Source organism: Macaca thibetana, chromosome 4 (genome assembly GCF_024542745.1).
Source record: "Macaca thibetana thibetana isolate TM-01 chromosome 4, ASM2454274v1, whole genome shotgun sequence".
Lineage (NCBI taxonomy): Eukaryota > Metazoa > Chordata > Mammalia > Primates > Cercopithecidae > Macaca > Macaca thibetana.
In genome coordinates, this window is record NC_065581.1 from 5,482,291 (window position 1) to 5,498,981 (window position 16,691).

Genomic DNA, 16,691 nt, shown 5'->3' on the forward strand with positions numbered 1-16,691 from the left:
CTGTGACTGGAAAGCAGGGGATGAAGGACTACATCCATGGTTGGAAGCTAAGAAATCAGAATTTACCTGGCTGTGCTGACCTTTCTAGGCCTGCCTCTGGATGTGCAGTGTCTCAGCAGGATACTGCAGTGCTTTTATTCCTGTGCGTCCGTCATTGTAACTAACAATCAAGCGACGTGGATGCCTTCATTCAATATCACTGCTAACTACTAGACCCTTCAGTTCACTCAGTAGGTCTGTGTGTATATTACAGTCAAATCCAGTGTGAAAGGCGTTTGGAGTGATAAAACCCAGCGTTCAGAAGAGAAATCTACTGTTATGTGAGCACCTACCTACACAAATCATTTTACGGGCTTCCGTGGAATAATTATAGTCAACCAGGAACTCAGCTGTGACAACATAGAAAGCACACAGATGTCAGTAGCACTTTCTGATATTTTGACATACCTTGAACGTAGCCCTTCTCAGTTAATGTTTCAGCGTGAATCTAGGGGAACATTTACTGGGTGTAGACTTAAAGTCAAAACATAAATTCAAGTCCCAGTGTCTAGTGATCTTGCTTAAACGGTGTTTATCTTTTCAACATAGATGATACCAGTTTGACATTTCCCATAGAAGCACTGTGAGGATAGAACTCAAGATAATATAGGTGAAGTTCTTTGTCATTGGTGAAGTTCTGTAATATATGAATGTCGGTCAGGCGCAATGGCTCACACCTGTAATCCCAGCACTTTGGGAGGCCCAGGCAGGTGGATCACAACGTCAGGCGTTCCAGACCAGCCTGGCCAACATAGTGAAACACCATCTCCACCAAAAATACAAAAAATTAGCAGGGTGTGGTGGTTGGCGCCTGTAATCCCAGCTACTCGGGAGGCTGAGGCAGGAGAATTGCTTGAATCTGGGAGGCAGAGGTTGCAGTGAGCCAAGATTGTGCCACTGCACTCCATCCTGGGCAACAGTGCAAGACTCTGTCTCAAAATAATAATGTTAATAATAATATGAATGTTCATTGCTAGGTTGTTTTAGTGTTCCTGGTAGCAGTTATTTTGGAAACATGTGAGTTCATTAAGTTGAAGAATTCCCAGAAGTCAACCTTTTTGACAAGGGAGGAAAAATATACTTAAAATCATACAATTTTTTTTTTCGATATGTAATAGTTCAAGCATTTCACTTATCTCTTGGCTTTGTAACAAAACAGTCTATAAGGAGAAACCTGAGGATGCAGGGGCTGTTTGCATTTCCAGAGCCCAGTCATTGGGGAAGAAAATAAAATAGAAAGACAGAATGTTGAAGCAGAAGTGGCAATAAGATCCTGGGCGTCAGGGGACTTGTGATCCTGTGCCCGCTGGTGCCCTGTATACAACAGAGCTCAGTGAATGGTGATGAAGGTAGGGGTCAATGAATAGAATATTCACTTTTTTCTGTTACGTTGTGTGTTCCATTTCTCTCCTTTCTGAGATGTCTTTTCAGAAATGGCACCCCCAATATCACTTTAAATGTCACTTTATAATACGATAGATAAAATCTCTCACAGCTACAAAATTTAAGAAAGTCATCACTTGTATTGAAAACTTAAAGTATGAAATTCTTCATAATACTATCCATTTAAATGAAGTGAGTAAACTAAAAAGGGGGACAATCTTGAAACCTTTCCTACCATACCATTCTGTTGTTTCTTTGCAAATATTTACTGGGTACTTGCTGTGTGCCAGTGTGCCGGCCACTCGAGACGGGTCCGTGGCGAAAACCAGCTCAGCTGCTGCCCTCATGCGCTGCAGGCTAGCAGGGGAGTCTGAAAGTCAGCAATACGTAAACGAAAAGGCTGTAGCATATTAGAAGATGGTGTTGTCTGGGGAAAAGAGGGCAGAGTTGAGAGGGTTTGGGAGGGTAGGTTGATGGAGAGGTTTACAGTTTTAGAGTGGATGTCCGGGAGACCTCACTGAGAAGGGACATTCAAACAGGGACCTGAAACAGATGGAGGGAAGACCCTTCCCCGTGGACATTACTGCTCCAAAAGGGGTGTGACATTGAATGTACCTGTATGTCCCAAGGCTTTAAGGGGACCGGGGGTGAGAGGAGAGAGAGCAGTTGGCAGGTATCTTTTGTTATGCTGTTAAATGTTAAGCAAAATTATTCTGCAGTAGTTTTTACTTCATTAAGGGAGATTTAGAATAGAACCTTAGTTAACTGTTTCTAAACTGAGCCAAATCATAGACTGTTCAGAGCTGGGAGGAACTTGAGACACCCTATCATTGCTGTTCTTCATTTTATGAGAGAAAAAGCTGAAGTCCGTTGAAATAATTGGTGGTATAATGGCTCAATTAGTAGATCTCAGTGTTTTCAGAGACAGATGTGGTGATGAGAAAAAATATATGTTTATTGTTTTCCTTTCAGAAAGGGAAGAACACATGAAAACTTTCTTCAAATTTTTAAATATCTACATCCTCTGAAATTTTACTTTTATGTGATAAAATGTTACATAATATAAAATTAGCCAGTTAAGGCATTTTAATAGTGTACAATTCAGTGGCATTAATAACATTTTCAGTGTTGTGCAACCATCACCACTATCCATCTCCAAACTATTTTCATCACTTCAAAGATCAATTCTGTACGCTTTAAGCAGTAACTCCCCATTCCGTTCTCCCTCCGGTGCCTAGTAACCTCTAATCTGCTTACTGTTCTAGATATTCCATGTAAGGGGTATCATAGATTTTTTTCGCCTGGCTTCTTTCACTTAGCTTATTGTTTTCGAGGTTCATCCATGCTGTCGCATGTATCAGAACTTAATTCCTTTTTAGGACTGAATAATATTCCATTGTGTGTAACTAACATGTTTTGTTTATCCATTCATCTGTTGACAGACACTTGAGTTGTTTCCACCTTGGGACTTGTGAATAAAGCTGTTATGAACATCGGTGTGCAAGTGTCTGAGCTTCTTTACTCAATTCTTTTAGAGATACACACACAGAGGCATATATACAGACACATGTATACACACATGCATGCACGCACACACACACAGAGATTGAGAGAGAGGATTGGTGGGTCATATGGTCAAATCCGTGTTTAACTTGCTGAGAAACTGCCCAACTGCTTTCCACAGCAGCCGCGCCAGTTTATATTCTGAACAGCAATGCACAGGGCTTCAGTTTCTCCACAACCTTCTCAACACTTTTTATGACAATTTTCATTATTATAGCCACCCTAGTAGATGTGAAGTGGTATCTCACTGTGGTTCGTATTTGTATTTCCCTGATGACTGATAATGTTGAGTATCTTTTCATAAGCTTATTGGCCATGGATCTTTTCATGGCCAATCTTCCTACAATTCTCTCAGTAACATTTTATAGTTTTCAATGTACAAATATTTTACCTGTTGTTACATTTATTTCTAAGTACTTTATTTTTGATGCTTTTGTAAATGAAATTGTTTTCGTAATTTCCTTTTCAGATTGTTCTTTATTAGTGTATAGAAATGTAAATATGTGCAACATTTTTATGTGTTGATTTTGTGTCATGCAACTTTACTGAATTTGTCTATTAGTTTAGATAGTTTTTTGTGTGTGGATTCTTCAGGGCTTTCTACATATAAAACTATGTCATCTGCAAATAGAGATAATTTTACTTCTTCTTTTTCAGTTAGGATGTCTTTCATTTCTTTTTATTGCCTTATTTCTCTGGTTACAACTTTTAGTGCTATACTGACTAGTAGTGGTGACTGAACATTTTTGTCTTGTTCCTGATCTAAGTGGAATTTATCTAAGTGGAATGAATGAAATGTTTTCAACTTTCACCATTGTGTATGATGTTGGCTGTGGGTTTTTCACACATAGTCTTTATTTTGTTGAGGGCACTCTTTTGCATTCCTGGTTTATTGAATATTTTTATCATGAAAGGGTGTTGGATTTTGTCAGATACATTCACTATATCAATTGATAAGGTTATGTGGGTTTTATTTCCTTTATTGTTATGGCATATTACATTGATTGATTTTTATATTTTGAATCATTCTTGCTTGCACTCCTGGGGTAGATCCATTTGATCATGGCATATGATCCTTTTAGTATGCTGCTGAATTTGGTTTGCTAGTAATGTGTTGAGGAGTTTACATCTGTGTTCATAAGAGATATTGGTATGTGGCTTTCTTGTAGTGAGCCCCTGTGAAACTATCTTTACTTTAAACCTCTAGTTTTAATTTATCGCTCCTTTTTTTTTTTTTTTTTTTTTTGAGACAGAGTCTTGTTCTGTCACCCAGGCTGGAGTGCAGTGGCACAGTCTCGGCTCACTGCAAGTTCCACCTCCCGAGTTCACGCCATTCTCCTGCCTCAGCCTCCCGAGAGCTGTGTTCCTGTTGGTGATGTCCCAGGCCTCCTCTCGAGTTGGAGATATCCCGGGCTTCTTCTAAAATTGGAGATACAGACAAGAGGCCGCGTACAGAACCTCTGTGCTTTGGGCTCTCCTTTGCAGATGCTTCCATCTCTGCAGCTCTAGAGGCAGAGCCTATAGAGCCAGATGCTGCTTAGAAGGATCACCCTGTGGGATCAGAATCTTTTAAGTTCTAAGATAAATTTTGTTTCTCTCCTTTCATACTGATAGCTTCTCACTGTCCTCTTTTCTATTGCCATTCTCCTCCTCCTCCACTTTCTCCTCTCCTTTTTTAAAAAAGTTTCCCATCTCTGGATTCTTCTCTTACATTCTTTTGCTTCTGTGCATAGACTTGCCCTCTTAGGAAGATTTTCAAGAATTATAAATACAAAAAATGTTCCTGCATGGGATGCTCAGTGCTGTACAGATTTACATTAGTCAAAATGCCTAACTGCTTCCAATCCTGCATATTCTGTCTAATTGGGAACGTTCCTCCACAGTGAGTTCTATACTCTGGTGACTCTAGTTTACTGGAACTCGCTAGTTGTGGAATGAGGCCAAAAAAAAAAAAAAAAACCAAAACTACTGCCTTAAAACCCTGTCAGACCTGGGTACTTGGCAACAAATTACAGCTGAGGAGTGCCAAAGACCTGAAAATTATACCTACCTTGGCTGACAATACCTTTAAGTGTCTATGTATTTATGACTCACTTTCTTCCATAAAGAATTTGAAGTGCCTTATAAAAGTACATATCCGAGGATAAAATAAATAGTTGAGATAATCAGGGCAAAGAGGAAATACGGATAAGAAAATAAAACTGGAGCAGGAGTCACAAAGAGAAATGTACCCTGAACACTTGTGCAGTTGTAGAGGTGACCGCAGGTTTGCCTGTAAGCTCCCATGGGGCCAAAGTAAAAAGTGAATTTTGACCAATTATGTAGCACATGGCGTCCTTAAAATTAAAAACAATCCAGTTGTCAAGAAAAGGAAGGCTTTTCTGTTTCCAGGATCCAAAGTCATTTTCTTAAATCTAAGATCAATTTATTTCCTGAAGCCTCTTACAGAAAACTGTATGATAGAGTGGTCGGGTCCTTCACAGAAGTCCCCAGTGTTGTCTTACTAATGGAATAGGCCAATGACACAATGCAGGGGTGCGATTCAGAAGAAACAAATCGAAAGCGAACCAAAACAAAATGTTTTAAAGGTAAAATTTGATGCAACTCAGCAAATGGACACCGTATCCTTTCTTGGCAACCCTCCATGAAAATTGATTGTCACAGGCAAACTTTTTATCAGGATGATTATGAGAATGGAAGGTTGTAGGCAGTGGTAGGCAGCCGGAGACCAGTTGCTCTCCGTTCCCAATGAAGGTCTGGTCCATAAGGTTTGCCATATGTGGCGGGATTTTACGTGCCCGCAGAAATGACCCCCTCACTCACCTTAGCACTGGGTCCTCTCAGGTAGAGCCAGTCTCCTGTCTTTAGAAGAGGATGTCCATTTGTCCCTACTGACAGCTACATGGGACTGAGGCTCTGGAGTCATGCATATCCCTAGCACAACCATCAGCCTTCCTTTCCCCCATCAACCTTTTAGTGTGGTCCTGCCAATCATCCACTTAGGCCAGTGAACATTTCTTTTTTTTTTGAGACAGTTGCTCTGTCGCCCAGGCTGGAGTGCAGTGGCTTGATCTTGGCTCGCTGCAAGCTCCACCTCCCGGGTTCACGCCATTCTCCTGCCTCAGCCTCCCAAGTAGCTTGGGACTACAGGCACCCGTCACCATGCCCAGCTAATTTTTTGTTTGTTTGTAGAGGTGGGGTTTCACCATGTTAGCCAGGACGGTCTTAATCTCCTGACCTCGTGATCCGCCCTTCTTCGCCTCCCAAAATGCTGGGATTACAGGCTTGAGCCACCGTGCTCAGCCAAACATTTCTACATTTCTAATAAACCAGCTCTAGAACATCTGACTTTTAGCAATGTAGCTTTGCAGTGAGCCTTCTGAGAAAAGCAACTGGAAGTTGTATTTGTGAAAGTAACTTGTTTTATCTTTTCAGTGGAATTCTTGGATATTAGCTAATCTGATTAATGACTTTAATTTTAAGACTCATTGATGTTGAGCCATTCTATATGGCAATCATGGAGTGGCAGGAGCAACTATCTATTGTGGCCATTTCCAATGCGAAAAACTGAATTCTTGTCATCGGCACGACTCCCAGTGTGCAGCTTACCTCCTCACACTGGACAGCCTGGCCTCCCTCGCTGTGTTCTGCAGATGTGATTTCCAGCTGGCGGTGCTCCCTCTGCTCCCTCTTACCCTGCTCCATTCAGAGGCCAGGCCACATCAGGCTGGTAAAGCAAGTCCTCCTTGACTCTGAGACCTATTAGGTTACAGTGGAGCCTAGACTGCCCTCACAGTGGCAACCATGGGGCTCCCTCTTATGTGAAGTTTGTTCACCCTTTTCCCGAGCCATGTTTCTCACCTGTACCACATGGCAGTGCACGTGTGGGTCTGGCCTCTTCAGGACCGCTGTGCTTGGCAGCTCCCTGGCTCAGCTGGGAGGAAGATAACAAATGGGAAATTTCTGTTTTTCCAGAACTTTATGGTAATTTGATTTTGGACTCATACCTTTCTTTCCTATTGTTTCTGATATGTCTATTTGGACAAACATAGAATGTAGATTTACCTTTTAGATGGTATTTATTCCTTTCAATGCTGTTACTTCTGAGCATTTTGTGATTATTTACATTTCCCATCTGTGGAACTGGTATTCTGTGTCTAGCAAGCAATGAATGAAGCATTTAGTGCTCTTTTTCTTCTTCTGTACGCCTTTAGCCTCACAACCGTTAATTGTGAACGTTGTATAAACTTTGGTTTTCAGAACACCGGCCCTTTTTGTTTTTCTCTGAGACATTCATTCACACTGTCATATCTTCAGTTTTGTGCTGTGAGAATGACTCAAAGAATCCACCACATGGGAAGCGCATGTTCTTCTCATTAGCACATATATATGTCTAAAAATCATTTATGGAGTAATCAATACTGTGTATGACATTGTATAGGGACTGTTTGTTTTCTCAGAACTCTCAGGTTTAGATGGGGAGAGAGACTTACAAATATAATAGTTGCTAATAGAAATATGTACAGTGTGTTTGTGATGGGGAAATGAAGGTAAACTTAATGATTCCGGGTCAGAGGAAGAATCTCACAGTCAGAATACTTCAGTGAAGCTTTAGAGGACCATGAGAGGTTACTTTAGGAGAGGGGCAAGTGTTAGGAAGATCCGCTATGTTATGACAAGGACATGTGATGTCTAGAGAACTGTGGATAATCCGAGGTGGTGGGCCCAGCACCTGGTGTGAGGGGCCTTTGGTGCTGTTGTTAGGGGTTATATTTTGTTTCCCAGTCATGATTCTGAGCTTGCAGTATGCAGATTCCTGGGGGGTCTATGAATCAGCGCTTAGAATATGTAAGAGTTTGCTATGGAACGTCTTAACTTTGTGGGTTTAAATATATATATATATAAGCATATTCTATATCGTTTAAATCAGTGTACCTCAAAGTGTGGTGCTCAGAATGGTGCTGATCCACAAACTATCAGTTTCCAGTTCACAAGGAGATAACCGCAGACCCTGAGAGTAAGCCTTTAGAAACTTATAGGAATTTGACTTCATACTGCCATGTCATTCAAGTATAGTATGTTTGAAATGCAAGTTTGCTGAGGTAGTATTACACACAACAGAATTCATACTTTTAAAACATAGCTAGATGAGTTTTGAAGGATATATACAGTCATGTAAACACCCCACACTCAAGATAGAGAAAATTTCCATCTCCCGAAAAAGTTCTCTTATGTCCTACCAATCTGTTATTTCACCTTGTCTAGAATGTCATGTGAATTGAATTCATATTGTAGATAATCTTTAGTGACTAATCTCTTTTTGTTAAACATAATTCTTTTGAGATTAATTTATTTTGTTCTGTATAGGAATAATTTATTTGTATTACTAGGTCATATTCTGCTCTCAGAAAGGGGTTCTGATCCAGACCCCAAGAGATTGTTCTTGGATCTCGTGTGAAAAAGAATTCCGGGCAAGTCCACAGTGTAAAGTGAAAGTGAAAGCAAGTTTATTAAGAAAGTAAAGAAACAAAAGAATGGCTACTCCATAGACAGAGCAGTGGCACGGGCTGTTCCACTGCATAATATTTGTGGTTATCTCTTGATTATATGCTAAACAAGAGGTGGATTATTCATGAGTTTTCCAGGGAAGGGGCAGGCAATTCCCAGAAGTAAGGGTTCCTCCCCCTTTTAGAGTATATAGGGTAATTTCCAGACATTGCTATGGCATTTGTAAACTGTCATTGCGCTGGTGGGAATGTCTTTTAGCATGCTAATGCATTAAAATTAACATATAACCAGGAATGAGGACGACCAGAGGCCACTTTTGTGGCTGTCTTGGATTTGTTGGGTTTGGGCCTGCTTCTTTACCATATCCTGTTTTCTCAGCAGGGTTTTTATGACCTGTATCTTGTGATACCACCCCTGCTGACCTCCTGTCTCATCCTGTGACTCAGGATGCCTGACTTCCTGGGAATGCAGCCCAGCAGGTCTCATCCTCAGTTTACCCAGCCCCTACTCAAGATGGAGTCACTCTGGTTCAGATGCCTTTGACAATTCTACTATATGAATATACCACAATTTCTCCATTCACTGGTTGATGGACATTTCGGGTGTTTTGGGGTTGGGCTGTTCTGAAGTAAGCTGTGATGAACATTGATTCATTGGACTTTCCGTGCACATGTTTCCATATCTTAGGTAAATACTTAGGAAGGGAATTGTTGGCCGGGCGCAGTGGCTCAAGCCTGTAATCCCAGCACTTTGGGAGGCCGAGACGGGTGGATCACGAGGTCAGGAGATCGAGACTATCCTGGCTAACACGGTGAAACCCCATCTCTACTAAAAAATACAAAAAACCAGCTGGGCGAGGTGGCGGGCGCCTGTAGTCCCAGCTACTCGGGAGGCTGAGGCAGGAGAATGGCATGAACCTGGGAGGCGGAACTTGCGGTGAGCTGAGATCCGGCCACTGCACTCCAGCCTGGGCGATGGAGCGAGACTCCGTCTCAAAAAAAAAAAAAAAAAAAAAAGGAAGGGAATTGTTGTGTCATATGCTAAGTGTCTGTTTATCAGGGTTTCTCTGTTTCATGTTTTGGGTTGGATAAGTCTTTGTTGTGGGAAACCATTCCTTCCATTATGGGATCTTTAGCAACATCTTTGGCCTCTACCCACTAGATGTCAGGATGCTCCCCACTCCCAATTTTGATCACCAAAAATGTCTTCAGAGCTTACTAAATGTCCCCTGGTGGCTAAAATTGCCCCCAGTTGAGAAATACTGGTTTATTGTAAAAAACTACCAAACTGTTTTTGAAACTACCCCAGTGGCTTTATCATTCCCACCCAATAATTTACGAGTTCCAATTGTAATGTGTCATATCTTAATTTTTATTCATTTAAATATATTTTCTGATTTCCCTTGTGATGACTTCTTTGGCTCATGTGTTACTTAGAGAAATATGTTGTTTAATTTCCCAATATTTGGGAGATTTTTCAGATATTTTTATGTTTATTTCTGATTTATTTGCATTTTGGACATAGAACATTTTTGTACAATTTCAATCCTTTTAAATATTTGAAATTTATTTTGTGTTCCAGAGTATGGTCTGTGGTGGTGAATGACCCACGTGCACTTGAAAAGAATGCCCATTATGTTGCTGTTGAGTGGAATGTCATGTGCATAATTTTATAAGCGACCAAATTATCAGCCTGTGATGTGCTGGAAATTTTTAAAAAGTTCTTTGCTAATGACCAGTGCCTCTTGATCTCTCTGTAACTTATAGCCTGTGTTCCCATTTGTCTTGATGATTGCCTTGATGCCAAGTAATAACCACAGGTGCTGGTGTTTCACTTGTAATGAAGCATTTTCCCTCCTGGACTTTGCACATCTAATCCTGAGGCTCCATGAACGTTCAGGTTCAGTAGAGTGAATGGGGATTTGTGAAACAGTTGTAAGGGGTTTTTGTTGTTGTTATTGTTTTTGAGACAGAGTCTCGCTCTGTGGCCCAAGCTGGAGTGCTGTGGTGCAGTTTCAGCTCACTGCAACCTCCACCTCCCAGGTTCAAGCAGTTTTCTTGCCTCAGCCTCCCGAGTAGCTGGGATTACAGGCACATGCCACCATGCCTGGCTAAATTTTGTATCTTTAGTAGAGATGGGGTTTCACTGTTGGCCAGGCTGGTCTTGAACTCCTGACCTCGTGATCTGCCAGCCGTGGCCTCCCAAAGTGCTGGGATTACAGGCTTGAGCCACCGCTGCCAGCCAGGTTTTTTATGTTTTAGGAAAATATTAAATGCAAAGTAGAAATGAGAACAAAATGTTTCTTGTGGCTCGTTGAGATGAGTCCTGCCCATATCTCCAGAATCCACTCCTCAACCTTCCCATGCTGCATCCCTTCCCTTTGCTATTGAAGAAACTCCTTCAGTCTGGAATTTCCTATCACCTTTCTCTACATTTTGAATCTGCATTAGTTATTTTCGTTTGTTTGCTTTTTTTGTTTGTTTGTTTGTTTTGCTTTTTTCTGGGTAACAAATTACACTTAGTGGCCTAACATAGCACAAATTGACTATATCACAATATCCTTGCATGAGGAGTCTGGCTATGGATTGATAGCGTCCCCTGATCAGGGTCTTACCAGGTTGAAATCAAGGCAGAGGCAGGGCTGTGTTCTCCTCTGAAGCTGGGGTCCTATCATCAGCTCACTCCGGCTGTTGGGAGAATTTGTTCCGTCCCACTGTAGAAGTGAAGTTCCTGTTTTCTCCCTGGCTGCTGGTGCCTCTCTGAGCTCCTTTAGGAATTCTCAAGGGCCGAGCCATGCGGCCTCTTCAACCAGGAGGGGGATCTCTCTCCAGTCGGCCAGGATGGAGTCTTGGATAAAAAGTAAACCAGTCACAGGCTTAAATTCCCATGCTGTTCCTAGATCCCACCTATACTCAGCTCAATGGGAGGAGTTTACACAAGGCATGTGCGTGCGGGGTGGGAGTCTCAGAGGCCATCTCAGCCTACCACAGGATCCTACTCATCTGTTAGTGTCCAGTTGGAATTATATTCCTTTCATGAGCTTATTTCATAAGCTTTCCAGCAGTGTGAATTGCTCCCTTGCCTGCCTTCATTCTGCAGTTTCTGTCTTCTCTTCTATAGTGCCTCAGTCTGCGAAGCAAAACCTTCTAATTCATGGCATTGACACAATCTGAGCAGGACACTATACCTTTGGAGTAGGTGGTGCTAGATATGCCCTTCATCTGGGCTTGCTTGTATTCTCTGCAATACTGAAGTAGCTCTTCCTAAGCATAAGCATTATGGTGTTTTAATAAAGCTGAGGTTCTTAAAGGCATGACATATATACTTTCTGAATGTGAGTTCATTCTAAACATGTTATGGCCAGTATGGCATGTTTTGAATGTCCCTCATTATCTACTAAGGGACAGAGACCGTCTTTTCTTTCCGCTCTGTAACCTGTATACAGTGGGCTAAATGTTTGCATCAGAGCAAGCAAAGACTACAGAAAAATCTTAACTCAGTTCAGGAACCAGTGCTTGAGAATGCCCAGGATTTAATCAGAAAAAAAAGACAGTACTCCAGACAGTGTGACTTCAGAATGCTTCCATGAGGGAAGTCGGGAATATGGAGAGGAAAAAGCGTGGAAGATTGGGCAGCCTCATGGATGTCTTTGTAGCGGCTGCCCAGTGCCTTGGCCACTGGTAGGCATCTCATTAGTGTCACTGATAACTATCAGGGAGTGGTATGAGCCTATCCAATCTCAATACTTTTTAAAAACAACTGTTTTGTTTTGTTTCCTAATCCTAGCTGGTGCTCAAGACCGAATCGGCTGGGCTTTTGGCCTAGGATTAGAAAGGCTAGCCATGATCCTTTACGACATCCCTGATATCCGTCTCTTCTGGAGTGAGGACGAGCGCTTCCTGAAGCAGTTCCGCGTATCCAACATGAATCAGAAGGTGAAGTTTCAGGTAAGAGGACTTGCAAGAACTGAATAGATAATAATAAAAACGGCTGTCAAGGATTGACAGGATCATGTATTTGAAAGCCACTGTAAAATTCAATTATTTATTTTATTTTATTTTTATTTTTTATTTTACTTTAAGTTCTGGGATACCTGTGCAGAACGTGAGGGTCTGTTACATAGGTATATGTGTGCCATGGTGGTTTGCTGCACCCATCAACCCGTCATCCAGGTTTTAAGCCCTGCATGCATTAGGTATTTGTCCTAATGCTCTTCCTCCCTTTACCTCCACCCCCCAACAGGCCCCAGTGTGTGATGTTCCCCTCGCTGTGTCCATGTGTTCTCGTTGTTCAACTCCAACTTATGCGTGAGAACATGTGGTGTTTGGTTTTCTGTTTCTGTGTTAGTTTGCTGAGAATGGTGGTTTCCAGCTTCATCCATGTTCCTGCAAAGGACATGAACTCATTCTTTTTTATGGCTGCATGAATTTTAAATAATGTGAATTTGTAAAGAAGGTCCTGGCCAGGCACGGTGACTCATGCCTGTAATCTCAGCACTTTGGGAGGCCAAGACGGGTGGATCACCTGAGGTCAGGAGTTCGAGACCAGCCTGGTCAACATGGTGAAACCCCATCTCTACTGAAAATACAAAAATTAGCTGGATGTGGTGGTGCGCACCTGTAGTCCCAGCTACTTGGGAGGCCGAGGCAGAATCACTTGAACCCAGGAGGTAGAGGTTGCAGTCAGCTGAGATCATGCCATTGCACTCCAGCCTGGGCAAAAAGAGCGAAACTCTGTCTCAATAAAAAAGAAGTTCCTAAATAGAGGTCAATAAACACACAAGGGGTTCATAAACCTTCAGAAAATTTATGCAAGAGAAAAGATATTTGTCAATATTATTAGTCTAGGCAGAGAACCAATTTTGTACTTTTTTTTTTAGATAGAGTCTCACTCTGTCGCCTGGGCTGGAGTACAGTGGTACAATCTCAGCTCACTGCAACCTCTGCCTCCTGCTTTCAAGCGATTCTCCTGCCTCAGCCTCCTGAGTAGCAGGGATTACAGGCATCTGCCACTACGCCCAGCTAATTGTTTGTGTTTGTAGTAGAGACGGGGTTTCACCATGTTGTCCAGGCTAGTCTCAAACTCCTGACCTTGTGATTCACCCGCCTGGCCTCCCAAAGTGCTGTGATTACAGGCGTGAAACACCGCACCCGGCCAATTTTGTGCTTTTTTAATGAACATTTTATCATTATGAAATATCCAACTTTATCACTGATATTTGTCTCTTACAGTTTACTTTTCATAATATTAATATAGACACACTGGATTTCTTATGGATAGTGTTTGCATTGTAGATCATTTACTTTCATTCTATGTATTTATGTTAATTGTGCATCTCATAAGCAGCAGAAAGTTCGGTCTGTTTTTTAAAAACCAGATTTAGTCTTTGTCTTCTCAGCTGGAGTGTTGAATACACTTACATTTAATATATTAAATAATAACTGACATTCTTGGGCCTAATTATATCATTTTTTAACTTATTTTCCATTTTCCTCATCAAGTTTCTATTTGTTTTGCTTGAAAATTGAAGTTTGTTGTTTTTATTTTGTGTGCGTGTTACATTTTATTTTTTGTTTGTATTTAGTTTCATTTTATGATTTCAAATGATTACATATTAATAGGCATAATTCATTCATCGTGTTTTATCATGAATAAATATTATACAACTTTGTGAAACATTTAGTGACTTTTTAATAGTGTAATTTTATTATCCCTCCTGTCTAGGTGGTTAGGTTTTTTGTTTTTTGTTTTTTCTTTTTTGTCCTAGGACTGTTTTAAAGAGGTCAGGTTATTGCCTTTATTTCTGGTTTTCAGCAATTTGACCTACATATGACTTCCTATCTATTTTTCTGCTTCGGGATTTACTGTGTTAGGTTAATATCTTTCAAGCATTTTGGAAAATTCTCATCTAGTATCTTTTTTTTTTTTTTTTTTTTTTTTGAGACAGAGTTTCGCTCTGCCTCTAGGCAGGAGTGCAGTGGCATGATCTCGGCTTACTGCAACCTCCGCCTCCCAGGTTCATGCCATTCTCCTGCCTCAGCCTCCGGAGTAGCCGGGACTACAGGCGCCCACCACCACACCTGGCTAATTTTTTTGTATTATTTTAGTAGAGACGGGGTTTCTCCGTCTTAGCCAGGATAGTCTCGATCTCCTGACTGCGTGATCTACCCACCTCGGCCTCCTAAAATGCTGGTGGGATTACAGGTGTGAGCCACCGCGCCTGGCCTGGTGATGGTTATTTTAAAGTACTTGTCTGTTAATTCCAACCACGTAGTTATCTAGTGTTCTTTTGTTGTTGTTGTTTTCCTTTCGTAATCATGGCTTACATTTTTCCTGCTTCTTCACTTGTGTGTGTGTGTGTGAGAGTGAATGGACAAAGACTGAGGTAGATAAAATTTATCCCCAGAAAGCCTTATGCTTTCCACCATCTGGCTACTAAGGTGACTAGGCCAGATCTTTTTGTTCTAATCAGGAGTTGAGTTGGATTTCACATCTGATTTCCTCTTGATGGTGAGATCTAGCCCTGCAGCAGAGTTTGGGATCTAACCATGTGAGATAACAGGATATCTTTCTGCTTTCCATCCACTTACCAGCTTCTACCACCACCAGCATTTGTAAGCAAAAATATTATGAAGGAGAATTGGCTGGCAGTGAGGGTTAGCTCTGTTTCTCCATTTTCCAATCTGCCATGCCAGCCCATACTTGGCTGATACAAGTGTGGCTCATTTCTTCTTATTTCAACAAAATGTCTTTGCCAGTAGCAGGCTAGCTCTTCTGCCTACTCATGCCCCAGTGGTGAAAGCAGCCATCAGGGCTCATCTCTCTCTGGAGTTACACTTATTTATCTTTGTGTACAGATCTCTTCAACTGTATTAGTCCATTTTCATGCTGCTGATAAGGATATACCCGAGACTGGGAAGAAAAAGAGGTTTAATTGGACTTACAGTTCCACATGGCTGGAAAGGCCTCTGAATCATGGCAGGGGGCAAAAGACTCTTCTTACATGGCAGCAGCAAGAGAAAATGGGGAAGGAGCAAAAGCAGAAACCCCTGATAAACCCATCAGATCTTGCGAGACTTAATCACCATCACAAGAATAGCACAGGAAAGACTGGCCCCCGTGATTCAATTACCTCCACCTGAGTTGCTCCCACAACATGTGGGAATTCTGGGAGATACAATTGAAGTTGAGATTTGGGTGGGGACACAGCCAAACCATATCATCAACTTTAAGGACAGGTATGATTTTTATAAATGTATTTTTTATTGTTACAGTGAAACACACTGATTTTGTGTGTGTGCCCACCTGCATCTTAAACCTTCCTATGTATATATGTATATATGCATATATTTTTGGTTTTACCTTATGAGGACTTTTAAAAACTTCTACTTGAATAATCATCGTTTTATTTTAGCATCAATTCCTTCTAGACTAATTTGAAATAAAGTTGTATCTAATTCACAATAAAACCTGGCTAAGGCTGTAACTTTTTCATTTTTTAAATATATTGTCAGTTATTTAATCAGCGAACATTTATAGAACACCAACATTGTGCAGAATGGTGTGACAAATAAAAATGAAAAACACAGTTGCCACCATAATTAAGTGGCTTAAATTCAATTTTAAGTGTACTTACAATAATCTTTTTTATGAGACACAGACATAGTCAGAAATAGACTCTTGATCCCTTGTACTAAGTATCATTCTTTTTCTCTCTTCTGCCTTCAAATTTGAAAGCCAATATATGCATACCTGCACTCATATGTAATTTTTATAGTTGTCTTTGTGTAACAAACTTCAGAACTTCTAATGGGGCAGTTAGGATTTGTATATTCATATTTAGTATATATTTATAAAATACTTTGTAAAGTATAGATTACAGATCATACTATTACCTAAGTATTCACTTATAATTAGTATCTATTCTTGTTAGTTTCCTGTTGCTTAGGTAACCAGTTACCACAAATCTAGTAGCTTAAAACAACACGTATTTATTATTTTACAGTTCTAGAGGTCAGAAAACCAAAATCCACCCAATTGGGCTAAAGTTATGTTGTCAGCAGGGCTGGTTCCTTCGGTAGGCTCCCGGGGGAATCCACCTTCTTGACTTTTCTGGCTTTTTTTTATTATTATACTTTAAGTTCTAGGGTACATGTGCACAACGTGCAGGTTTGTTACATATGTACACATTTACCGTG

At 41.0% G+C, this 16,691-nt stretch overlaps 1 protein-coding gene across 5 annotated transcripts in view; it reads left to right on the forward strand.

Moving 5' to 3' along the window:
* FARS2 (phenylalanyl-tRNA synthetase 2, mitochondrial) overlaps positions 1-16,691 on the forward strand; it is a 515,781-nt gene that overhangs the window by 286,180 nt on the left and 212,910 nt on the right. For all 5 annotated transcript variants that reach the window (XM_050789678.1, XM_050789675.1, XM_050789673.1 and 2 more), the window contains one exon: positions 12,280-12,440. In XM_050789678.1, the coding sequence (XP_050645635.1) occupies positions 12,280-12,440 (161 nt within the window). The remainder of the gene's footprint in view (positions 1-12,279; positions 12,441-16,691) is intronic.